The sequence below is a fragment of the Varanus komodoensis genome, unplaced genomic scaffold (assembly GCF_004798865.1).
Source record: "Varanus komodoensis strain SLA01 unplaced genomic scaffold, ASM479886v1 scaffold20_1, whole genome shotgun sequence".
NCBI lineage: Eukaryota > Metazoa > Chordata > Lepidosauria > Squamata > Varanidae > Varanus > Varanus komodoensis.
This window is the reverse complement of record NW_025335587.1, coordinates 6511196-6538743: the sequence shown is the minus strand read 5'-3', so window position 1 is coordinate 6538743 and position 27548 is coordinate 6511196. Positions and strand designations below refer to the sequence as shown.

The 27548-nt window shown below is 41.1% G+C and overlaps 1 protein-coding gene across 4 annotated transcripts in view; it reads left to right on the top strand.

The window, feature by feature from the left end:
• The window catches only part of DAB1 (DAB adaptor protein 1), a 204385-nt gene that overhangs the window by 142919 nt on the left and 33918 nt on the right, over positions 1-27548 (top strand). For 2 of the 4 annotated variants that reach the window (XM_044430243.1, XM_044430240.1), the window contains exons 4-8: positions 11431-11562; positions 13509-13628; positions 14161-14199; positions 17966-18031; positions 20130-20189. In XM_044430243.1, coding sequence (XP_044286178.1) covers positions 11431-11562; positions 13509-13628; positions 14161-14199; positions 17966-18031; positions 20130-20189 — 417 coding nt within the window. The remainder of the gene's footprint in view (positions 1-11430; positions 11563-13508; positions 13629-14160; positions 14200-17965; positions 18032-20129; positions 20190-27548) is intronic. The other 2 variants (XM_044430241.1, XM_044430242.1) reach the window with 2 other exon arrangements.

The following is a 27548-nucleotide window of genomic DNA, read 5'->3' as shown; positions in this document are numbered from 1 at the left end:
TATCATATTCGATAAATCTTGGAAAACAGAAGTGCCAGATGATTGGAGAAGAGCTAACATTGTCCCTATCTTCAAAAAGGGGAAAAAGATGAACCTGGGAACTATAGACCAGTTAGTCTGACATCAATCCCTGGAAAAATTCTGGAGCAAATTATTTAAAAAATCCATCTGCAAGCATCTTGAAGAAAATGCAGTGATTAATAGAAGCCAGCATGGATTTATCAAAAAGAAATCCTGTCAGACTAATTTAATCTCATTTTTTGACTTGGTAGCCTCCCTAATGGAAAAAAGAACACCTTGAATATAATCTACCTAGACTTTAGCAAAGCTTTCAACATAGTTCCACATGCCATTCTGATAAGCAAATTAGCAAAAACTGGACTAGATGGAAAAACTATTAGGTGGACCCAGAATTGGGTGCTAAATCAGACACACAGAGTGTTCATCAATGGCACCTTCTCAGATTGCATGGAGGTAACTACTGGGGTGCCACAGGGCTCAGTCCTGGTTCCAGTGCTCTTCAACATCTTTATTAAGGATTTGGATGAGGAAGTACAATCAAAGATAATCAAATTGTAGATGATACAAAACTGTGTGGAATAGCAAAGACACAGAATGAAGATATAGGGCAATTTTGATAAACCTGAACTGAAACTTGAACTAAACTTGAACTGAACTTGAACTAAACTTGAATTGCCCTGAAGATCTAGGGCAATTTTGATAAACTTGAAGATCTCGGGCAATTTTGATAAACTTGAAGATCTAAGGCAATTTTGATAAACTTGAACTGAAAGCAACAGAATGAGATTCAGTAAGGACAAGTGCCAAGTCCTCCATCTAGGAAAAAGAAACCAAATGCATTGATACAAGATGGGGAATACATGGCTCAACAGAACTGGCCTTCACGGCCCCTTCCAACTCTACTATTCTATGATTCTATGAAATACGTTGTATATATATATACTATCCAGTTTTAGGTGCAGTGACCAGAATTGTATGAAGTATTTTAAGTGTGGTTGCACTATGGATTTGTATAAGGGCAATACAATATTAGCAGTATTATTTTCAGTTCCTTACCTAATTATACGTAAGAAAGAATTTCCCTTCTTTACAGCATTCATGCACTGGGTCAATATTTTCAATGAGTTATCCACTGCAACCCTAAGATCCTTTTCTTGGTCAGTCACTGTAGCTGAGAACTCATCAACTTATGCTTGGACTGAGATCTTTTGCATGCTAGTCTTGCTTATATTGAGCAGCATCTTCCATTTTGATACCCATTATCCCAGTTTGGAGCTCTTCACAATCCCTTTTGCTTTTAGCCACCATGAATCATTTGGTGTCATCAGCAAATTTGGCCAGTTCACTGCATTTTTATGAATAAATGGGAAAGCACTGGCCCCTGCAGGACTTCAGTTTCCATCCCTCCACTGGATAAGTTTACCATTTATACCATCTTTCTGCTTTCTCTTTCTTTAATGAGTTGATGGTGCATAGAAAGACCTTCCCTCTTATTCCATGACTACTTAGTTTGCTCGGGAATCCCTGGTATGGGACTTAGTCAAAGGTTTTTTGGAAGTCAGAATAAATAATGTCTACTAGAACACCCCTGACCATGTGTTATTGACACACTCAAAAATTTCTGAAAGGCTACTGAAGGAAGATTTTGCGGAAACTATACAGATTCTTTCTAACCAGGACTTTTCCTTCTATATGCATCCTAATTTCATCTTTAATAATGCTTTCAACCAATTTATCTGAAACAGAAGTTAAGCTAACTGGTCTATAAATTGCCAGATCCTTTCTGGGTGCTAAGGAGGGGTGGGATACATTGGTCATTTCCTAGTCCTCTGTTACAGAAGCTGATATTATTTATGACATTTATATGCTGCTCCATAGTTGAAGGGATCTCTTAGGGACATGTTACATATTTCTGCAATTTTATCTAGGATAGATACCATCTGGGCTCTGTAATGTACTGACTTTCAGTTTGTCAACAAGTTGAGAACTTCATCTTCTGTTGCTGTTATCTGCCTTATTTCATCAACCTCTCTTCCTAAAGCATCAGTTCAATCATCAGTTCAAGCCTGTATCCTCTACAGTGAAGACAGAATTCATTCATTCTTAGTGCAATCTCTTTAACCTCCTTTAGTGCTACTTTAACTCTATTAACATCCTAAGGTCCAAGTCCCTTTCTTCTTGTTTCTTATAAATTTAAAGAACTCATAATGTTGGCTTTGATGTTGCTCGTGATATAATCTTCCAAATGCTTTTTTTTTGGCACATTTTTTATTGTCTGCTCTCATTTCCCTTGTGCAAGCTTGTGCTCCCCTTTGCTTTCTTCATTTAGATGATACTTCCATTTTCTGAAGGAAGCATTCTTCTCCCACATTTCTTGACCCTGTCCATTAACCATGCTGGTGACCTCTTGCACTTTGTGCTACCTTTCCTAACTTGTGGTATAAGTACTACCTGAACTTCTGTTATAATGGCTTTGATTACCAATCAAGCATTTTGAAAGCGATTTAAGTATCTCGACTTCTCCTTTCACCTTACTTTTTTAAAAATCAGTTCCCTCATTTTAGAGGAAGTTTCTCCTTTGAAGTCCAATCTGACTGTGCTGGTCCTCTTTGGTAACCTGCTTCAATGTATATTAAATCTGGTAACACGGTGGTCACTGTTCCCAGTAGGTTCAACAACATTTACATCTCTTACTAAGTCTAAGGCAATTCCACCTGTGGTTAAATCCAGGCTTGCCTCACCACTGGTTGATTCTGTAACCACATCTTCTCCAGTATACTCTCTACCTGATCCTTCTTATAGAGTATATATCCAGAGATGACCATATCCCACTTAATCTCTCCATTTCACTACATTTCCCTAATGCCCAGTGTATCTAAGTTCTCCTGTAAATTGATTTACTGCAACATTCCTGTTTTGCCTTGGAAATATTTAGCATTTGGAGAGAAACATGTATATACAATGTCACTTTCCAGACTTTTCTGATGTGACCACTTGGGATAGGCTTCTTTGACTGGTTGGGATGGGGCCTGCTTCTTCCAAAATAAAGCATTCCAAGGTGGATCCCTCAGACTCAGAATATGAACTGGAAGGAAAGGTGGGATTGGAATTCTTAGCTGAAATGTCAAAGCCAGCAAGCTTAAAGATAAGTGAAGTGGCTTGGTGAGAACCAAACCATTCCTGGTTCAGCAGAAAATCCTGTGGAATAGGATAACCAGGTAGGATGTAATTTAATCAATCCCATGGTTCAGTGTCAGACCAAGAGATAGTTAGCTAGTTAAGTAGCATCCATGTTCCTTCCATCTGGCCCACAAGCAGCATTAGCCTCCCAGAGGTTGGAGTTAGTTCATTTCATGAGTGAGAGAGCAGAAGAATTCCATTAGAAATCAACTTCTAGCTTGAACTGTACTCAGTTCCAAATTAGCCAGCTCCTTAACTTGTTGAATGTTTCTTGCTAATGACCTTTCCATTACTTTCTTTGAACCACAAAGGTGGACTTGGCTGGACTGCGATCTGCCTTATTTCATCAATAATAAACTAATAAAGGAGTATAGTCAGAGCTTTTCCTCTTGATTCCCTGGGAAGGGAAAAGAAGAAAGGTTGGAGTTATCATGTTTCACCTCATGCCCATAGATTACTTCGTCCCCTTCTACATTTGGCCAATCACAAAGATTTTCATCTTCATGCCATATGGATGATTTAACCCAAACAGGATGCTTCCTTTCTACGTTGCCCAAGAGCTGTGTTTAAAAGCTACTGTGCCATCCTTTTGTGTGTGTGTCAGAGTCTTGCTCCATTTTGGTTCCAGTGGAGCCACTCCCTGTTGTAGAGGCCCAGTTCCCCAGTGCCAGATCCTTTTCTCCCCTGCTTCATCATCTCATCCATATTCATAGTGGCATAACATCAGTGTGGAAGGATATTTGCTTGTTCTCTGAAGAATGCCTTCTAAGGAATCATTTCGCTTTTCCTTGGAATAACACCACAGTTCCCAAACATACTTTTTTATGATAACAGAGGAACTATTTTGTTCTGGAAGGCTCATTGTCCAGCTTCCCTGCCTCTCTTAGCATCCCAGGTCAGCATCCATGGTTTTGAGGGAATGAACATTTCCTCAAGAGCAAGAATTCATTGTGCCAAGCACACATGCACAACTTTTGTCCATCTGGCATAGTCATGCATCTGGCATTCAGTGCATTACAAAGAATACTCCACAATTCTGCTGGCTTCCTAGCTATAGAAGTGGGCTGCTATTGTTTAATTGGTATTATTGGACTTGCTACTGTTGCTGTTGTTTACTAGTGTTATCGGTGCCATAGTTTATTTGGTATTATTGGGATTGTACCCTGGAAAATTGTTTGCTGGAAAGAAAGTGGAGAATTTACATTTGCTATTAACTTACAGTTTCAGGTTACTTACTGTGAAAAAAGAACAAAGAGTTCTCTGCCCTGGCTCCTTGACCTGTTGCCAAACTCATGTGGTTGCTAAACTTGCTTGGGTGCTGATATTTTGTCACTGAAACTAAGGCCCTTTGTAACTCAGAGAACTGGCTACCTGCAAGTCTGCCTCTTATTTTAGCCCCATGTAAGTTGGCCCAGTTGCGCCTGTTTGAGGCCTGTGAGTGAGCTCTGTACTAGTCTTCAATTACTGGGAATGGAAGGCTAATTTGGGGGGAAATGCATTAATTGTTCTTCCTGCGAAATAGTCAAGGGAAAGAACAGTAGTCAGTTAGTTGTTGGATGAGACTAGAGAGAAAGGCTTGCAAAGGCTCAGTTCCTGTTTGTAGTTTTTAAAATTAAATGATAACCTTGATTCTCAGCCATGAGATGGCTGCACTTCTGAGCTCTAGTTTGTAAATCCCCCTATAAACTCTAAAAACCGGAGCCTATGAACTCAAACTGAAGCTAGCCTTCACTTTTTATTTATAGGTGGACTCTTCTACTAGTACTAGCTTGGTCTGCACAGCAGCTCTTGTTAATACAGAACCATGTATTGCTTTTCTTTCTACTTTCTAAGCTTGGGTTTAGGTCTCTGTTTGAGCAATTCTGTATGAATGTTAAGTTTTTTCCCTTTGAGATTTAGGTTCTCACTGTGCTGCTTCCCCCTGACCAAGTTTGGGTTTAGTCAAATGTGGATTCTCTTTCTGAGCAAGAAGGCAAGAATCATACTTTCCTGCTGGACTTCCCACTGAGCTTTAGCTCTGCACTGTACACTTCTAAGGAGTTCTCCTTCTTTTCTTTTGTGCCCTTTGCTGGGCTTTTGTTTTGGCTTCAGATTATATCTATGTATTTTAGATGATTATCAGTAGTAATTAATATATACCTAAGTAGCACTTACCTTCTCTCACACTTAAACTCAGTAGTGCACTGATGTTTTGTCACAGGGGCTAATTGAGCTCAGTGAGCTACTGTTCACAAGTATAAAAACATAGATGAGCAAAACAAAGTGGTCATTAGCAATGGTTACTCAAATATACAAACAAAACTAGAATTACTATGTTAAGTCTTTTGGTATGACAGATACGTATCAACATATGTATTAGAGGTCTGAAGGCATTTCTTTCCAGGCATAGTGGTTATAAATTCTGTCTTTTCTGTTTTTCCTTTATTTCATGGATTGCAAAATAAATCAGACATTGATATCTTTCACAGGCCCAAGCAATAGGTGTGACTGATTTAGGATGTTGTACTGAACGGCTATAACTATGGACTTGATTCTGCTATAGGTACTGCTATAGGTTCTGAATCAAATCTATATCTTGTGGGTCTACACTCCCCCTTCTCAGTAGTGCAAAGTTGCCTAGTGAAAAGGAGGCATGTTTCTGTCAGCAATTTAAGAAGGAACAGATAAACACACAGAGTACACCTTGACCTTTAAATAAAATTCTGTTCTTTCATAAGAACTTAATGTTTTACCAAGGGGGCATAACTATTCATTTGTAGTAATATAAAGAAAGGGAGGTGTTCTGTTCTAGGCAGTGTTTTCTTTTAATTTGTACGTATGAATGTTCATGTAGATTAATTGATCTCTAACAGTGTGAAGTTAAAATTGGCATTAAAAAAATCTATCGTCTCAGAGTACACCCCATACCCCCCCCAAAAAACACATATAAACCTTACTAAATTCTAAAAATGCCTTGACAGTCAACTTTCTTAATACTCCATAAATTAATATAGAAAAGATTATGGCAGTAGGAATAGTTAGCCTACTTCCTAATAACCTGGTACCACCAGAGCCCGTGTGGTGGCATGGTGAAGTGTGCAAGACTGGGACTCAGGAGTTCTGGGTTCTAGTCCCTACTTGGCCATGGAGCCAACTGGGTGACTTTGGGCCAGTTGCAAACTCTCAGCCCAACCTACCTCACAGGGTTGCTGTTATTGTGGAAATAAGACTGAAAGCAGCAGAAGGAGAATTATGTAAGCCACTTTGAGTTTGTTGTAAGGAATAAGTAAATAAATACCATGTGCAAGGTTGGGCATCATCAGCCATTGGAGATACTTGTATAATGAATTTTCAACAGTTGATGAATATTTGAAAATAAATTTTAATGTTTCCATCTGCTGCCTTGGCATTGTGGGTGATATTTTTCTATGGCAGGCTATTCTTTATGACTAATTTCACAACTAAGGAGTCTGATCATTGTTTAAATTCTGTGCAAATGTTGCATAGCAATTAATAAGGTAACATCAAAGAACTTTGATTTAATAGGAACCTGAGATAACATTTTCCATAATATGCAGTTGGTGAAGGAATATTTTTAATTTCACTGTTAGAGTGAAAGACTGCAACTTGAACACAGAAAAAAGCTAATAAATCCATACAATTATATTATGTAAATAAGATCTTATCATTAATACACTGGAGAACTTATGAAGAATGGCTAACCCATATTCCAAAATTAACTTATCCTAGCTGAAGTTATTAGCAATATGGTTTAATATATATTTGACAATATATGAGACTGAGTGAATAATAAATTTGTGAGCTTTATTTGGATTTGTAGAATTGGTATACAAATTTTGACCTATGTCACCTTCAGGTAATAAAAAGAGTGGACTTGCTCTAGTCAAACAGTGTTCTTTACATTCATTCTTTGAAAACTTCGTTATACTTGATCTATAGTTCGTATTTGGTTGGGGTCTGAGGAACTTCTGCAGGATCCATCCATAATATCCTGAGCTCACACTGCTTAGTTGTGAGTAAGAAAGTGTGAAATAACATCACTTTCTGTCTGCAGTGTTCAATTCCACATTTTTCTTTTGCTTGGAATATTTGAGCATTATAACTGCAGTTCCTTTGGGCCACATTGCAGTGAGCTACACTGGGAAGGAGCCATCGTCGGCTAGTCGTTCACTCGCCAGTGCACACTCTTCCTGGCAGAAGCTCAAGCGCTCCTCAGCTTGCGGTGGCTTGTTGCTCCCACCCTCCTAGCACATTTCCCAGGGGTCCTTACAGCACAACCCCTCACATGCCATATCCCTGTGAAGAGAAACTTTTCCAGCTTTCTGGCCCATTCTGATCACAGCCCCTTTTCAGTGCAGTTTCTTTTAGCATCTTTTCCCACACCCTCAGAAATGTTTGAGGACAGAAAAATAAAATATTAACAATATTTATAGCATTTTTACAGTAAATACAGATACTCTTGCAGTAATTACACTCACTTGGCTTATAATTTCATCCTGTTCAGTCACTGATTGTGGTCTTTGGTATCAAAGGGAATGCTGAAGTGTGTGTGTTTGTGTGTGTTGAGCTGATCCTGACAGATGTCAGTTCAGGGCATAGTGGGATGCAACTGAAAAGGAGGAGTTTATTGGCCTTTCCACTCACTATTTTCAGGCATATTTATTTGTTTAGCACCTTTGCTGTTTCAGAAGTGGACAAATACGATAGTATTTTATTTACCTTCATTTTTCTCAAGCGTGCAGATTCACCTGTCCATGAATGTACAATTTACAGTCATAAATTCACCTCGTGAATTGTCAATTGTAAATTCACCTTGTAAATTTCCTTGTAAATTACATACTCTTATTTCAGCATTTCCATTGACAGCACTTGGAAGTAATTTACAAGGCAAATTTACTACTGCAGACTATACTTTGTAGACAGGTGAATATGAGCACATGTGAAGAGAAACAGTGCTGGTGGAGAATTCAGCACATTTGTGTACACTTGTAGCAGCAAAAAGTATTTATCATGGTACCATGGCTTATCATGATGTGTGGACCTGGACTCTGTTTTTCCCTGTTGTGTGTTGCAAAGTAAAGGAGAAATCAGTTACATAGTGACCCAGTTCATACGAACACTGCAGCCCATCAAGGGATATGTGAATTGCAACACATGCCAGGCAACTTCCAGATATTCCGTTCATGATTCAACTTGTCACGTCATGCAGACATGATGCAGATGGATGGGTGGTATGGTTAACAAACTACCCACAACCCTAAAGCAGACCATGGGTTCTGAGTGGTTTGTTAACCATGCAAACGGTCCAGCCTTGCTGGTTTGCATTATACAGCTAGCCATAATGACCCATCATGGCTTAAATAATGCAGCTGGCCCATAATGCTTGTACAACACAACTTTTTTTTACAGTATTCTGGTGATATTTGCTAATATATATATATGGACAGTCACACCACCTCCATTCCAGTTCTTACATCTGCATTTAAGAACTGGAATTATTTTCAGATCACCAGTCAATGTATACTTAATGTATATTGGGATGGGACCTGAGTCACACATTCTGTCTCTTTGACAAAACGGTGTGCATTCAGTTGCAGATTGTATCAGAAGCGGAGTACATGAATTTGTAGCCGTGTAAGCATTGACTTGATTGAGAGTAAGATCCCTGCTTTTTCCAGGTGGCTGATCAAATGAGGCGAGAAACATACACATGTGCCACTGTCCCCCTATCTCAGTGTTCCAACTTCAGGTGGCTGTGTGCAGGATGTTATTTAGAGTAGGTGAACAGCTCATTTGTAAATACATAGGTCAGCAACCATGTAATCACCTGAGCACCACAGTGTAAGGGACCAAGAACCAAGGCTAAAATTTAAAATCCAGTGAGGCAGTAAATGTCTAGAAGGAAAAAAGTGTATATAATCATCTGGCTACAAATTGAAATTCTCTGTTCTGTCCAGAGAGTTCTAACAGGTAAGCAAGGGGAAATTCTTAAACCACACTTGTTTATTTATCAAATGTTTTGATTGTCTTTTTCAAAGCTGATGAAAAGCCAGCAGCCTATGTTCCAGTTAATGCCAATTTAACAACAAATGTTTCTTGGGCAGCATGGTTACCACTTTTGCAAAAGCAGCGGATGTCTGCTCAAATCAGCATCAATATTTATTTATTCTTACCTGTCTTTAGAAATCATTACATGATAAACCCATTTTGATTAAAAGTTGCAAAGATAGATTTACCAGATGTTCAAATCCTCATAAGAAGATGTGGCCCACAGACTTTTATGATCAGAAAAAAAACCTGAATAATACAAATCTCTAGGAAATTCGTCTTGGGAAAAGATGTTTCCCAGTTCTACCCAGTATCTTAATGTCTGCAGAAGCTGGGGCTTCTTAATCTCAGTTTGTTGTGCTAAAGAAAAAGGTGATTGGATTAAGACTTGCAGAAAAGTACCTTTGGCTACAATGTCCTGAGACTGCCTTTGACTACAGCTGAACTTTGATGTATTCAATTTATGTTAATGTACAATGACCCAAATATACAGAATAATTTGTATGAAGTTTTGTTGTTGGAATGTTTTGCTGCATATTACAGAGCTTTAGGAAATATTCACAAGATGAAATTCAAATTCAATTTTCAGGCTGTCTGTGAAAGCAAAGCTTTTTTTGTCTTTTCACGTAGAAACTCATGCATAATACCTTGCAACAGCAGCAAAAACATTGCAAGAAACATTGCTTTCCCAAAATGTGAATCAAATGCTTCCTAAACTAAATTGCTTAAGCAAACTAAACTCCTTTTTACGTAGAAAAATACAGGAAATTTGTGAAGCACCACTGCTATCACAAATAAACTGGCATGCAGTGGTGTAGTAAATCCTACCAATGGACAATTTAGCGATGAGACCCAGGATTCTCTCCCAGGCCAGAAGAAAGTCTTTTCCAGTCTTGCACACTAAGAGGATCTGGGGAGAAGGAACCTACCAAGCAACCAAGCAACAGCAACCAAATAGCCAATTTCTTTAGCAGCAGGAAGCAATCCAGGAGCCAGATCTAGGGCTCATGAGCACACACAGTTTGTATGGATGGTGAACTAAAAATAACTGGAGATAGACCAGTATATGCAAGTGAGAACTTCCCTGTCATATCTGGCACTTATGTCTTAATACAGCCTACATGGAGAGGGATGGGGGAGAAATTCATTGGGTTCACAAATATGTGGGGAAAGACCCTGATGCTGGGGCCGATTGAAGGCAAAAGGAGAAGGGGATAGCAGAGGTTGAGGTGACTGGATGGGGTCACTGGAGAGAGGTGTGTGGGGTTGGGTGTACTTTGGAGGATGGTGGAGGACAGAAGAACTTGGAGGAATGTTGTACGTGTGGTCATGAGGAGTTGGGCATGACTTTGCAACTGAATGACAACAACAACCCAATTTTCACCTCATGAGATGGAATGCAGAATGAAATGCATCTCAAGGAAGGAAACAAGCAAGCATCAAATCCCTAAAGCTTCCAATAAATTTTTGGGAGAGAAGGAAATGAACCCCAATATTTTGTGCATTTGAAGCACACACAAAACTGAAGTCAATGGGCAGAGTGGGGATTATAGCTTTAAAAATAAGTCCATTTAGAAAAATGTGAATGGAGATACATACATCTTTCCCTGTGGGAGAAAGAAAAGCTCACAAGCCAGTGCAGAACTTAGAACAAGCTTGGCTGGGAAAATGATAACCTTGATCAAATCCTGCTATCCTTCTAGATTTGCCTAATATTGATAATCTGTCTTTAGGTGTTGAAAGTAATTGGAGCTTCTGCTAATCATCCCTTCCACCGTACACCCTTGCGTGTTGTGTGTTAGGTGCTATAAATAGTGTTTGACTGCAAGGCCAATTGAACGGTTTTAGAGATTGCTGGAGGACCTGTGTGCTGATGCCATGAAAAAGCAGCCCATTGCTTCAGTGCCTGAAGTGTAAGGTAGTAGTCATAAAGATTTCTATTTCAGGTCAGCTACTTTCTTTTCTCATGAGATAGGGAAAGCTACTTTGCTTGAAACACCCAACACATGAAAAGAGACTGCAAATTTGGTAAGATCAATCCAAAATAGTCTTGAAAACTAGGCACTGAAAGTGACACCATTGCTATTCTGGTTTGCCTTCACAGAAGTAGATCAGTGGCTCAGTCCAAATTTGAGCTTCAACTAAATCTGCCCTGTTTCCTATGCTTTTGTTTATGAACAGCTACTCCAGCACCATCATGCAGTTCATGAAATTTCATACATCGCAAAGGATATCACGGACCATCGGGCCTTTGGATATGTGTGTGGAAAGGAAGGGAATCATAGATTTGTGGCAATAAAAACATCCCAGGCAGTAAGTATCAAGATTATTGTCATTTCCTGTAGTTTAACTCAATGTGATAGCTCTGTCTAGAACACCGCTGTTTTGAAAGGGCAGCCTGCAAGCATTGTTTATGCAGCACATAATGCTGTCAGAAGTGCCTGCATAAATGTTCTGAGATGGCAGTTTAGCAATACCAGTCTTGGGAAGAAAGGAATACAATTCACCCTTCTCAATTTTTTTCTTGATGTATTCCTCCTAATTAGTAATTATTTTCCTTTCTAATTAAACTGGATACACTGGCTGAATACAAATAAGTTTACTCAGGCTCCTAGACTCATTTAGAAAGAAAATGATGGAAAACAAATAGCTACTTTGCATAGTCTACTCTCATTTAAAAACCACTAATAAATATAAGCAATGCCTTTTATGCTCATAATTATAATTACCATTAATCTGCAAATATAATTAGCTTATATAGAAATGAACCTTCACCTAGTTAAAAATTTCAACAAGACCCATATAAATAATGTACAGAGTAATTCAGTAGGAGAGGCTGGTTCCCCACTCCGCTTTTCAAGATGCCTAGGGCTTCTGTCCTCAGAACTTGATTTACAAAGCCAACTTAAGCTGGAGCACTTTAATTGATGTGGATTCATTGACACCGATTTCAGTCTCAAGGAATATGTAGCCATGAAAGATGCCAGTGCAGCTGATGCAGATCAGTTGAGATCTGATATTGCACTCAGCATTTGTAGATGCTCAGCATTTAGTAAGACAAAAACTCTGGAGTATGAAGCTGGTTGTTCTCGTCACTTCTGCAGAGAGGTCAGTGGTGCTGCTGACATGAGGACCGTCAGCATTAGGACTGAGATGACCGACTTAAATGCGAGCATTCCAGCTTCATTACTGGACTTGGTTCAGTATTTGCAGGTTTTCTTTGCAAGTGTTTGGGTGGTTGGGGAGGGGATCTGAGAGTTCTTTCCTGCCCATAATGGTGATGCATCTATCCTCACAGTGCAGCTTGAATGTATTGCCAGCTGGTAACTGCAGTTTGATTTTAACTTAACCAGCACTGATTTGACAGCAACAGCCATGAGGGCCACCTAGAATGTCTCCCTGTGTATAATTAAACAGAAAAAAAAAAGGCTGGCTGCAGTATGCCGGAAGCTTTGGGACTTGCATAGAATTGCATCCTTAGAAATTCAGCCCTTCTGCCCAAAGAAATATACCTAAAACAAATTGAAGGTTTTAAATCAGAATGGTGAACAGCAACCTCATTAAAAATGCAAGAAGCATCCATGAAACTGACCAAAATAAAGAAAGTATTCATTGGAGAAAAAGCTGTTTAGATGGACTGACTTGTCATAGTTCCCAGAATCAATGACATTTTCATTAACAGAAAGGTTTTAATTATTAAAACATTTCTTTCAATGCAGGAACAAATACGCTGGTTCATAGTTCAAACAATTTCATGGTGATTAATGAGTTTATTGATGATAAGGGGTTAATATTAAAGTACTCATGCATATGTGCTTGGAAATCATCTGGTTTTGGCAATGGTATAACTGAGAACTGATGGCATATGGGCAGAATCTCATTTAACATCCTTAGCCAAAGAAGAGCATCTGTGGTGCCAGGCATCACAGAGTGGACCCATTCACTTAGAGCACAATCCTATGCAGGTTTAGACAGAAATAAGAGCTGCATGGGAATTCTGGGTCTTTTCTCTAACTTTGCATAGGATTGCACCTTTACTGAACCAGATAATTTCATACTTCAGTACCATCACTCATTCAATTGGTTTAAATGGATTACTCCCAAGTAAAACTATAATTATTCCATTTATTTTAGTGCATCTGTTATCAATTAACTTGTTTAATTATTGCTGTCTAATTTCATGTTTTAACTGGAAAGATCGTATTTTGTCAGTTACATCTTTTCTCCATATACTGTTTACTGGTTTGTTTTTCATATAGGCTGAGCCTGTAATTCTGGATTTGCGGGACCTCTTTCAACTAATTTATGAGTTGAAACAAAGGGAAGAGCTGGAGAAAAAGGCACAGAAAGATAAACAGTGTGAACAAGCAGTATATCAGGTATCTAGTTATTCTTGGTAGCAATATTTTGTGATGAAGTGGCATGGTTACTACTGAAAGCTTTTGTGTAAAGGCATTCTGGGAACAAAGTGGTTCCTACTCAAGAAATCAGGCATTGTAAATCTGTACTGTTTGTTAGTGGGTGGATTCTGTGATATGAGCATGGGGAACAATTGCCAATTTTCGTTTCTATGATCCATGCCCATGTACGAAGCTATTACTATTAGTATTGCCTTTATGAGATTGGGAAGTTATTAAAAGCAAAGTTTACTCCAGTAAGAATGCTAGTCATGTGGAATGGTTGCATTTCTAACAAAATGTTCTTTTAATATAATTTATATTCATGACTCTACACATAATATGACAGTAAAGGACTGAGTAGAAATTAACATAGTCTAATGCAAATATCTGGTCTTACCTAACATGCAATTTGCAGTTCCTCTGCTCTCTAATACATGACTATTTCTCCTGTGCATCTGCTATTCATATTCTTTCCCTTTTGTCTCTTATATTCTACTTGCTTTTGTGAAAGACAATTTTGGAAGAAGATGTAGAAGATCCTGTTTACCAGGTAATTTCTGAAGCCATATAAAATAATCTCATAAATAGCTAGTAGTGTGTTTTGGATCTTCAATAGTCCAGAACTTAAGGTACTCAGGAAGTAAGCTATGAAAATTATGAAGTATCTGCAAAATGTAGTATCACTAGTGAAGGATTCTAAAAGTAACACATTAAACATCTATTGATAACTAGTATTATTACTACTTTTTAAAAGTTTATTCATGTTTTAGATTTGCAACCCATTTTGCCCACTTAAAGAGCTGCCAGGCATAATCACATTCTATATTTCATATGAGCACCTTTCTTAACAAGTTTTTCCTTCAAAGATAAACTCACTGGCTTTCACTGATTCTCAGCTGGAGAATCGCAGCTACTCAGCAGTCTAAAATATTCTCTACTCCAACAAAAAGAGTGTGATAAAACATTCTGTTTTATCTAATATCTAAATCTGTTTTATCTAAAACATCTAATAAATTGGGCAATTATTTAAAAGCCATGAGGTGACAGATCAGGAGTGGGAGAAGGTAGATTTCCTTCTGGATCTACCTTCTGCTCACGCCTATGCTAGACTGCCCATTCTGACCCCCCCCCCCCCCCCCCCCCCCCCCTTTTCGACCCCCCCCTCCCCCCCCCCCCCCCCCCAGTATTCTGTCTCTGGAAGTGCCTCCCATGATCCCACAGGTAACACTGATCTCATTCGCTGCAGGAGCAGGTGGTCCATGAGCAGAATAGTAGACCCTCAGTTGAAGGCATGGCTGCAGTGCCACCATCACAATCATTTTACTTGTGTCACTGGGGTAAAGGAGGGTTGTCCATGCAACAGCCTGGATCCAGCAGTCATTTTATCCTTATGTCCAGTTAATTTCTGCTATTAAAAGAAGGCCCACTTTTTGTCCTGAATGAAATAAGCCAATATGGCATACAAAGCCTTGGAAGCTGCACCAAAGCGTTGCTTCTCCACCTGCCACAAGATTGTTGAGCCCAGAGTGCCTGACACTTTGAGCTGTGATAAAGCACAGGTATTGGAAAAGATGGATAATCCAAAGTGCACAGCGAGTAAACCCTATGGTCTGGTTCCTGGCTAGGTTAGTCACAGTATTAGTGATGATTAACCTAGGTCCCATTGATTTAAATGGGAAACACGTGTGAATAACTTAGACTAGATAGATCTCAAAGAGTTTACAATACCTCTTTCCAGTGAAAATATGGACAGCCTGTAAAATCTAGTTTTGCCAGTCTTTTAACTATAGTTATGACACTGGGACCAGACCACAGGCTTGCATGCTACTCTCCTTCCACTGCCCAGAATAAATTCCTCTCCCCTTTTCTTTCTAAGCTTAAGCGTGCCTTCCATTATGCATGCCCTGACACTGATGACAACTAGAACTCCTGTCAAACTCAGGAACTTAAATTAAGATTTGAAATGGGTTTGCAAACCCTGCTTGGGAAGGGGCCAAGGGTCAATTCACCAGCTATATTTTTAAAGTGTAGTTAAGGCTGATGGTTAACTTACTCTTCAGAAATCATACTAAACAGCAATTTGGTTAACCACAGCACTTCAGAAAACGGGGGCATTAAATCTTCCTATCCGTTTTTTCCTTACTTTCCCATGGCACAGATAAGGTTAAAAGAAGTAGAGAAAGCCTCCTTTGGTTGCAATGGAATTTTCTCCTTTTCTATCCCACCCCTACAGAAAGCATATCTGGGAAAAATGGGTGGGGGAAGGGTTAAACCACTGCACTTGAATCCCAGTAGGTAGCCCTGATTCAAATTGGGGCTGCCTGTACTTGACAGATCAAATAAAACTATCACGCATAGCTCCACTGTGTGCAATTAGTCAAATGCTGGATGGGTTCCAATGACATCAGAAGCCATGGCAAAATCTTACCTTTTGGTTCATACCATTGTGTCTGGTCCCAGTTCTGGTGTTCCTGTGTGGTAGGATTAGTTTTCTGAAACCACAGAGAGAATCAACAGTCTGCTCTAAAATTTCCACGCTTCACCATGGTTCCTCTAGTCCTCTGAATCTGGAATCACCATTTTACCATTGCAGATATGGAAACAATGCCCTAGCAGGCATTGTAGCTGCAGAAGTGACCACTTTTAGCCCTTGATTTGTACTGCCCCCAGCTAGCAATAGATGCATCGTTCTTCACTTTATTCCCATTGACCAAGCAGTGTGTCTGCTGTCCTGTTTACTTTTGGAAACAGGGAGACAGTGTGAAAATACACAAGGGAAAACGGGGGGATCATAGCAGAACTGTTTATTTCCACTTACTGAAAAATCTCTGTGGGGGCTGGAACAGCTGAGAAATGTAGCTTCAGACATGAAGGTACACACAGGAGGAGGAAGGGGAAATCTGCCTCAGAACCACAGCAGTCCATAGGTAAGATAAGGGAAAAGAATTTCTCTCTTGGGGACAGCCAGGAAGCCTGTTGAGCATGCAAACCCTGCTCCCCACATGCTCTGATAAATACGTTTGGGCAAAATCCATGCAGGGTTGTGATGAATCCCCCTTCTGTTCGTCAGACTTCTCATTCTCTACCCTTGCTAGAAAGTGAACTGAGCCAAGAGGAAGTCCACAAATACCCATGGGGCTCTGCTTGGACAACTGGCACCTTGTTCTGCAGCACAGAGAAAGGTCACAAGTCACATGAATGGAAGACGGATGCCACTTGTGCAGCATTTGTGTGGGGTTACTTCCTGGCACGCATCCACACAATTGCTGTGTGTTTGCACCATGTCAGACTCATGGCTGCAAGAAAGTGGGCCTGAGTCTGGGGAACTGATCCCAGGGAATCTGATGGACTAACCGCCCAAATGTATTCCTCACACATCTGTATTTACCACATTGTGTGAATACAACCATTTAGTCTGGCTCTGTGCTGTGAGTCACTTAAGGGTAGAAGGGACATTGCAGGTTTATGCCTGCCAGAAGAAGAAAGGAAACAGAGACCAAAGATTTGTGCCAGCCTATGCTCTACCTTAATTTGTTATAAGATCAGTTGCATTCCATCTGCATCAGCTGCAACCAAAGCCTCCAAGTTGCAGGTTACTATTATTCTAAACCATGTACAGTTTTATGGATGGTATTTTAAAATGTTTTGAAAATATAGTGAAAGCTTGAGAGCTAGAGAAATTTGTTGAGTTTATGTCTAAGGAAGGAATGTGCTTGAAAAGGTAATGTTGAAAAGGTAACATCAGAGATTTTTCAGAGAAGGTGCATAGTCTTTGAACCCATGTGCAGATTTTTGCCCTTCGTTGTTCCATAAAGAAATGATAAAGAACTTCCCATGTTTCTTTATGATATTTTTCCTATGTTATTTATCCAAAAACTAGCAAGGGGGAACCCCCCCTTTATAAAGTCAAAGCTGTAATTTTTACATATTTTACTTATCCATTCTTCTACATCCCTCAAGCAGATTAAAGGAACTGGAGCAGCCCAGAGACTCCTTTATGGTCTCACATAAGTCTACAGTAAAAATTCCCAGTAGCTTCTGCAGAACTGAAGTGCTCATTGTGCTTCTGTTGATAAAGCAGCAGGAAACTTGTGCAATGACAATTAGCAAAGTTCCATATCTCCTTTATTTCTCTTTCATAAAAGAAAGTTGCATTATATGCCTTTCAGCAAAAGTCAATTGTTTCTGTGCCAGCTTGTACTTTGAACCCACTTCTTTACCGCTTGTCTATGGTTATTTCTTCTGAAGTTCCAAATTGCCTTTTTCTCCTTTCTGTTTCATCTCTGACCTTTCTTCTTTGGCTGCTGATGTAATAGTACATTGTGTTTGAGGCTGGACATGAGCCAATCCGTGAGCCTGAAACAGAAGAAAACATTTATCAGGTATATAATTGCTACATCTGTGTTCTCATTGCCTCCAGCAGTCAGTCAAGCACAATCCATAGACCAAAGTTCCTTTTAAGCATTTTCATTTATTCCAAAGACATGCATACCATTCCATATTCATGTAAGTTGGAGGTATCATTCACAAAGTATCATTTCACCAATAACTTTTCTTTCTTTCAGCATTTCTGTGTTGATGTAGGTTGTCTCTTACTGTATGATTAGGAGTCCACATGTTCTGTATGGGCCTGTTAGCCAAAATTTATTTCTATTTACCAGTAAGAATATAATTACATTACTTCACATACAGAATGTCTTTCCTTTTCCACTCAGCGAGTTTCAGCGTGCTACTTCCACAAAATTGAGGAGAATTGCTGCATTTAATATAATTATTACATTTGTATACCTCTAAGAACCCAGGTTCTCCAACAACATGAATAGCATTGTTCCTTATAATCCTGAACTCCTGCATAAATAAACTTACCTAAATAAATGAACAGCAAGTACCTCTTTTAAAATTGAAGACCAAAAAGCAATAGGACACCCAGACATTCCTTTTCTTCCAAGTAAATACACTTCAGATTTATCTTCATTCACCTTTGCTTAACAAAGCAGGTCTTTTGTTGTAGTTTCTTATCTAAATCAGTATCCAAAACCCAAAACCAAGAAATTGATTTTCTTTTTTCTTTCTTGGAGTGGAAACAGAGAGTGAGACAGTTGCAAATGGTCTTGAAGAATGTAGAAAAGCTGGGGGTTTTGACATTGCTCTCTGCCTTGTCCCACCCTGTCCGCTAACTAATTTATAACCAACCCTCCTTGCTTTGAAATACCTACCCATGGGTAGAATGGAATGGAACAGGAGCTTGTTGAGTGGGAGGCATTTAGAAGGAATATATTATCAGGGTGAGAGCAGTAGACTAGTTCTGAGATCTTGGTGCTGTGTTCTAGAAAAAAATATAATGCTCTAGGATGGAAGTACAAGAGTCTATGTGGGAGAATCAGCTGTGAACATGGAACAAAGGAAAAGTAAGCTGACAGCATCAGAGAGGAATTGAAAATGGTGTGGCAAGAGTTCCACTCCCCCCTGCACAAACACATACAGACAAGCACACACAGAGCTCACGAATCAGTTACGCGGTTTTGCCAGAATGACCCTGCAAGAAACTGTTGCAGATGCTGTTCAGCAGTGGAGAATACAGACTGTCTTCCAAAAATCTCCACCAGCTTTTTCAGGAAGCTTAATGTTGCTGCCATAATGCAGCATTCCTTCCTGGACATTCTTCCTTACCAAGATCAAAAACCTTTTCACTCCTAGCTCATCAGTGTGTGGGTTTATTGAAAGCTGTGCATAACACACACACAGCATTGAACTCTTAGTTTAACTTGCTTTGAACACATTATCCATAATTATGTAGTCTGTACACTTTTCTGCTAAGCTGAATATTCTCCCCTTTGGCAAAACTGTCCATGAGATTAACCATTAGATAGGTTAAGCAGCCTATATTTAAGAAAAAGTTGTAACTCAAGATCAAGCTAATAGGACTATACATTTCAGTGTTTAACATACTTTTGACACTTAATAAATGTTCAGTAGTAGTAGCAGATGTTTGGCCAATTTAGCAATGTATCCAGAGAATAATGGCACTGGTTAAACATGCCCCAAAGCATCAGTCATTATAAGGAATGACAGTTTGCATGGCTGGTCTCAAGCTAACGGTCTTACCAAGTTTGTATTCCAAAATGAGTTCTCAGCATTGCAGCAAATTTGGCACTGGGTATAATGTCACACTAACAAAGAAGACTTAGTGTGCAAACTCACTTGGGAGTGAGGCCAACAGTAAATACAATGCAACCTTGCAAATGGGCCCACAAAAGTCACTGGCCTGCAACCATTTTAACCAGCTCACCCGTCCACATTATTTTAAATAATGTTTAGCCATGTTTGGCCTGAAAGAAAAGTGACAAAGGCCCATATGGCCTCCTGGAGATTCCTTTTACTTGGATTGGTTAATTAGGCAAAAACTGCAAGGTGACGCATATCACACCTCAGACTGTTAACTGCTGATCCCAATATTTATGTTTTTATTTAATTCCACAGGTTCCTACTAGCCAAAAGAAGGAAGGTGTTTATGATGTGCCAAAAAGTCAACCTGTAAGTGTAAGTATATATCATACATTGTGAGAGTAAAAAGTTTATGCTAATTTTCAATGCTTACAGGTTTGTCTAATGTCACCCATGGAATTACCACAGCAGATGTTTAAACATGTTCAGGTCGCTAGCTTTTTCTTTCGTATAGTAGTTTTTATTTGTGTTTAAGACACTTCTCTTCATTTTACCAAGTGTATTGCTTTCTTTATTAGATAATCCTCTAAAATGCAATTTGTGGCCAGATCACCCAGTTTCTCTCTATCTGACTTAGATACCCAAAGACCTTGCTCAAGTGAATATCTAAATGACCTTGGAGAAATGATTTAAACAGCAGAAAGGTCTTTCCTCATTCTCTTCACCTTCTGAATCCCCACATATTTTAATATTACAATTGAGCTAAAGCTGTACCTATTTTCATTTTGGGAAGGCTAGAGTCCTGTTCTCTTGCTGAATGTGGGACTCAGTGTTAAGCTGCTGGAGAGGCAGAAATTGGAGACTGAAAAGGAATCATGGACAACTGCAAATGTAGTGAAATTAATTTAGTGCCTTTGGATACTGACTTTGGATGCTCTACCACATTGTGGCTTCCCTGCTTCTTCCTGTGGTGATGATGACCAGCAATTCTTAGTATTTTAACAGCCACCCCCTGACAAAGGCTCCCAGTAAGAATTGTACTGGCATACCTGTGAGCAAAGACAAGCAAGAATGTAAAATAGTGCATATTCAGTGTCCCTTGTCTATTTCTCAAATATCACAGTTCTTTCAGCATGGGAAATTAAACCTTGCCAAAATACAAGCTTCTTAATGAGCTCTTTTTTTCCTCATACATTTTTTCAAAGCCTTCCCATTATACACACATGTCAGGTTCTGCTTGTCATAGTGTTTTTAGCAACAGGAGGCAAACCATAAATACCCTTCACTAAGCCTGTCACTCAAGTCACAATAAAACCTAATCTTCCCATCAACATGTCCAAACTATCTGTTTACAGTTTCATGAAGACTTTCAAACAACTCATCATACTGCTATATAAAGATGTATCTGTCTCCCCTTTTCTGGATTCCCCACTGTCTGCAATTGATTAGTCATGTATCCCTGGGTAGAATAGGTGTCATCTGTTTGCAAATCAGGATATTAGGACTCAATCCACACTGGTTATGATGTAAATGGTGTGGGTCTTCAGAAGGGTTTATGCCGGCTAAGCCAAGAATGCTTTAATGCATTCTTATATAGAATGCAATAGAGTTAATACAGATTTCTTGAAATATGTAAAGTACATTTGCATGGGTGGATACAGGTGTAGAAAGGCTGGATAACTGCACATCTATGTAAAGGTCTAGGGCATGGGCTGCAGGACATCAAGCAATTGCAACAGGAGTCAAGGAATTCAAGTCCAGAGTTAGCATCACAAACAATACAAGGGCAGAAGCAAAAGCAGGTCAAGAAACCAGGCAAAGCAGAATCCAATAAGTAAGAGCATCGTCACACAGGCAAAGAGTCGAGAATTGACAAGCCAAGACAACAAGGAACAGGCACCTTGGAACAAGGTGGCAAAGCAGGGTACAGAAACAGCTGGCCATGGCAGGCAAGATGGGAAGCAAAATGAGGCAATGCAGGAAACAGGCAAGACAAATATCTAGGGTAGAAGAACTGGCAACAGAAGGCTGGAAACCAGTAGCACTGAGGCAGCTTCTGGAAGAACCCTGGTTCTGCCAGTGAAGCTACGTGGACAAATACAAAACCTAGCTGATGATTTCTGAATGAGTGCTTGTTGACAAACAACTGGCTATTGGCTATTCAGGATTATTTCTCACCTCTGTGGACATACCTTTTTATTTATTATTTAAAGCTTTTATATACTGTCCCATTACTGGCGTCTTGGGATGGTATACAATTTTTTTGTAATTCAAAGGAATCATTTCATTGTTCACCTGCTGTCAATTAATAGAACTTTACTGTAACAACTTGTCTTAATTTGAACTTATTTAGGCCATACTTCAGCCAAACTCTGGCACAAGCCTTTTTGAATTGAATGGCTCAATAGGTGTGCATAGGAGAAGATTCAGCTAGATTGAAGGTGAGCAAGATATGACCTTTTGATATAGGTGTTGCTGGAAAGTGAATCCCATCACCCTTCACTATTGATTATGTTGTCTAGGGCTGATGGGGGCAGCAGTCCAGCAACATGTGGGGAGCAGGACAATGCCCAGTCCTGTTCTAGACTGCTTAAATCAAAGTATTTTAAGATGCCTTGATTCATGCAGTTCAGATTCTCATTGCAGTCCTGCAAACACAGGTCAGGATTTCTGTGTTGGCTGAATTTTCAGCTCTCAGATTTATATTTTCAACTAAAAAGTTGACTTTGCTAGAAATTAAAGGTACAAGTGGAGACAAGTATGTGCCCAGACATCCCCAGAACTGAAACTTATGTGCTAAATAGGTGTTTATTCTAAATTCCCTGGACATTTTGGAAGATTGTTGCAATTCTGAGGAAGACAAGTTTAAGAACAAAATATTTATTTTTAATCCTCCTATCAAAAGTGTTTTTCACAAATGTATTCGCAACATTTTCAGTCACAATTTCTGAAGAGATCAAATTTCTCTCACCTTTGGATGACTTTGGATTCTTTTTATAGAGGAGTCAGAAAAAACTAATTTCCTAAGCCCCATTTCATTTTGTTTTTTATATATACTGATAGCCAATGGGATTAACCATAACCCTGTGCAAGCTCAGGAGCTTTTCCTGTCTCTCTTTCTTCCCTACCGTGGCTGATTCAGAATTTAATATGGGCAGTGGGGGAAGATTATACGAGCAGATTGGTAGCTGACAAAGAATGCTGTTTAACGAACAATGGGAAGATGAATCTTAGCAAAGGCTGGCTGATTTGGGTTGCGGGGAGCTTGATTCTTCTGGGAAAGATGAGGAGGCTACTCCTTTCATCCCTGTTTTCTAGTGGATTCTGCACCCCTGCCCCTACTAGCCTTTCAGAGAAAACTTGCTAGGACCTGAGCGAGCTCTTTGGAGTCTACATAAAAGTTCACTGGCGTATGCAATAATGGTGCATGAGCTTTGAGTCCTACTGAGCAGCGAAAGAGGGAAACCAGAACCCCTTCAGTTCCCTCTAGGAGAGACAGACAGAAGTTCAACTGAGAATGAAGATCATCTCATATCTATATAGTGTTGGGGGTCTAACGGGTCTGCATAGAAGAAGGAGGGACAGATGGTTAACACCTGTCCCTCCTTCTGGTTCTACCTCCAGCCAGAGGGTTCCAGGTAGTCTTGTCAACCACCCTGCCAGGCCTGACGGTGCTGTTGCTTAATGCCACGTCGCTCCACAGTAAATCGTCCCTCATCCACTACCTGATTGTGGATGAGGGGGCCGACCTGGCTTGCATAACAGAGACGTGGGCGGGAGAAGAGGGGGATGTCGCCCTCTCACAAATGTGCCCGCCCGGGTATCTGGTTCAGCACCGTCCGGAGGGGAGGGCAGGGGGGGTTGCTTTGGTTTACCGAGCCTCCATCTCCCTCGCGGGGCTTCCAGTCCCTTCGAGGCCGGGGCTAGAGTTCCTCTACTTGGTGTTGGGCGACCGAGACAGATTGGGGATTCTGTTGGTGTACCGTGCACACTTCTGCCCAACAGTCTCCCTGCCTGAGCTGACGGAGATCATCTCGGACCTGGTGTTGAGGACCCCCAGGATGTTCGTCCTGGGGGACTTCAATCTCCATGCTGAGACTGGTCTCACCAGGGCAGCTCAGGACTTCATGGCCTCCATGACGGCCATGGGGCTGTCTCAACATGCCACAGGCCCGACCCATGAACGTGGACACACTCTGGACCTGGTTTTCTCGACAGGGCAGGAAGAGGGTGGTCTGAGGGTGAGGAATTTATGTCTGACACCCCTGTCATGGTCAGATCACTTCCTGATGAGGTTTGTGCTCGAGAGCGGCCTCTCCCTGTGTAAGGGTGCGGACCCGATTGTGCCGGATGGATCCGAACGGATTCCTGAAGGCCCTGGGGGAGTTTCCGGCTGACAAGACTGGTGCTCCTGTCGAGGCTCTGGTCAAACTATGGAATGGGGAAATGACCAGGGCTATTGACACGATCACTCCTAAACGTCCTCTGCCACCAGGCAGAGCCCACTCTTCCCCTTAGTATACACCTGAATTGCGGGCGATGAAGTGGGCTGGGAGACGTCTAGAGCGTAGATGGAGGAAATCACAGGATGAATCTGACCGAACACACTTAAGAGCCCATTATCGGGCCTATGCTGTGGCAGTGAGGGCAGCGAAAAAGAAATTCTTCTCCATTGCCTCCTCACAATGCCGTTCGGTGGAGCTGTTTCAGGTGGTACAAGGGCTGGTTCGTCCCGGCCCTAAGAAAGATCCGGTTCCACCTGGCCTCTCAGAGAGAAAATCGCTCAGATTCGTCACGAGGTGGACTCCACTAGTGATTCAGAGGCTTCTGGGGAGATACCAATGTTGCCATCTGGTCCAAAATTGATGGATGAATTTCAGTTACTGCAGCCTGATGATGTGGACAAGGTGCTTGGACGAGTACGTCCCACCACCTGCCTATTGGACCCTTGCCCATCTTGGCTAATTAACAACGCCAAGCACAGGATAGGGATCTGGATCTTGGAAGTGGTTAACGCCTCTCTGAGGGAGGGCTGGGTACCTGCCCCTTTAAAGGAGGCGGTAGTCCGACCGGTCCTGAAGAAGGCGTCACTGGATCCAGAGATGGCCACTAATTATAGACCAGTGGCCAACATTCTGGGCAAGGTTGTCCGTTTCTGGGCAAGGTGTTGGAGTGGGTGGTGCCGGGTCAACTCCAAGCACTCTTGTAGGAAACTGATTATCTGGACCCATTTCAGTCCGGCTTCAGACCTGGGTATGGTACTGAATCTGCCTTGGTCACCCTGTACGATGACCTGTGCAGGGAGAAAGACAGGGGGAGTGCGTCCCTGTTGGTTCTCCTGGACCTCTCAGTGGCTTTCGATACCACCGACCATGGTATCCTTCTGGATAGGCTAGTGGGATTGGGGGTCGGAGGCACTCCTATCTCAATGGCCGATTCCAGAAGGTGATGCTGGGGGACTATGGCTCTGCGCCATGGCAGCTATGCCATGGAGTTCCGCAGGGTTCTATCTTGTCCCCCTTGCTATTTAACATCTACATGAAACCGCTGGGAGAGGTCATCAGGAGGTGTAGGCTGCGGAATCATCAGTACACTGATGATACCCAGCTCTACCTCTCGTTTTCAATCCAGGTGAGGCAGTGGCTGTACTGAACCGGTGCCTGGCCGAGGTAATGGCCTGGATGAGGGCCAATAAACTGAAGCTCAATCCAGACAAGATGGAGGTCCTGTTGGTTGGCAGATCGGGCTTCAGGGAAGGGGACCTGAACCTAATCCTGAATGGGGTTGCACTCCCTCTTAGGGACAAGGTCCGCAGCTTGGGAGTGCTCCTCGACTCAGAGCTTTCACTGGAAGCTCAGGTGACAGCAGTGGCGAGGAGCGCTTTCTTTCAGCTTCGGCTGATCGATCAGCTGCATCCCTACCTGGAGGACAACTGCCTGGCGACGGTGACACACACGTTGGTGACTTCCCGACTTGACTACTGTAACGTGCTCTACTTGGGGCTGCCCTTGAAGACGGTCCAGATACTTCAATTGGTTCAAAATAGAGCTGCCAGGCTGCTGACGGGGACTGGGCATTATGTTCACATGACTCCAGTTCTCTGTCAGCTTCACAGGCTCCCCATTGAAGTCCGGACCCAATTCAAGGTGTTGGTTATGACCTATAAAGCCCTAAACAGCTTGAGTCCTGGTTACCTAAAGAAGCGCTTACATCCATATGTGCCCGCCCGCCCCTTGAGATCAGCGGGAGAGGCCCTTCTCCAGGAACCCTCCGTGAAGGATATTAGGAGGGTAAGTACTTGGAGGAGGGCTTTCTCTGCGGTGGAGCCCAATCTATGGAATGCGCTCCCCAGAGAGGTCCGCCTGGCGCCATCGTTCTTTGTTTTTCGGTGCCAGGCGAAGACCTTTTTATTCAAACGCTATTTTAATTGTTAATATTATTTATTTATTTTATTTTTCGGGCCAGGTCGACTCAGATTAAATTGTTTTATACTGCTCTTATTTATTTATTATTGTGAGCCGCCCATAGGCTTCGGCGAATGGGGCGGCATAGAAGCCTTCCAAATAAATAAATATGAAATGCCTGGGTTGATAGGCTTCTGCGTTGATTCCTGTCTGGTAGGACTGCTTGAGTTCCACTGGACAGTGTAAGGTACAGTGGTAAAAGCCATGCATCCATGCAAGAAAAGCCAGCTGTTTTATGGAGGTCTAAAAAGACAAATACAGAGAAACCAAGAGAAAGAGAGAGAGAAGTCAGTGGCCTTAAGTTTGTAATGCATTTTCCACAATACTGCAGTCACCATGATGTCCACATGGTTTATCTGCATTTTCTGCCTCCTTAGGATGGATTTGATGCTCGATCTTGTGAGCATTCACTTTTAACTTTCCTTCTTGCTTGAAACCAAACCATAACAAAAGTAACTCAGTGCACAATGGAGCAAGGAGGCATTACTAAAACAGCACCCTTGTAACTTCGGTCTTTGTGATGATTAGCGTGCAGCTACTATGTGTTTCCTTTGCAACCCATGCTGTTCTGCTCCCTTTGTCTTCACATAACAATGCTAGGTGCTCTTTAGCACTGCACGTCTTCCTGTGCGCCATTTACACATGATGATCCCTGCTGCATTGTCATAGTTTAAGTTTGCTTTGCTTTGTTTTTCTTGTAGCATCAGAAGTAGCATCCAGATGGCATCCTGTATAGCATCTGCATGCAGTGCCCTCCAGCAGTATGTGCAGCTTGCTTGAGCAAGGCAGAAAGCCCATTCCACAATCCACACAGACATTTTATCATCCCATTAGTGAAGCATTTCCTCTCTTGGAAGCTTTTACAGCATTTTCTAGATGGCTGTTGTGAAATGTATATGCCTGCACGAATGAACTATTCCCCAGTTTTGGAAATTACCCAAGATATTAATATGTTTGCAGTATTAGCATCTTCATTCCTTTGAATTTCTGGCTTTGAAAAGTACCTTTTACCTTTCCAATTTTATTCATTCAAAGCAGAATTGCCTGGTATGTTCCCATTTTTCAATGTGCAAAGCCAGCAGTATTGAGTGGGGGTGGGGAAAGAGACAGCATGAAGACATCAGGGCACAAGGTATATTTTAATGCATGTTGCAGATGGCTGCTGCCTTAAATGCCAGCGATTCTAAGCTTCTGCACAATGTTAGTAAAATGCTTCCAGTTTCTTCCAGGAGCAATTCCCCTTCTTCACTTTATTTATAACATTGTACAG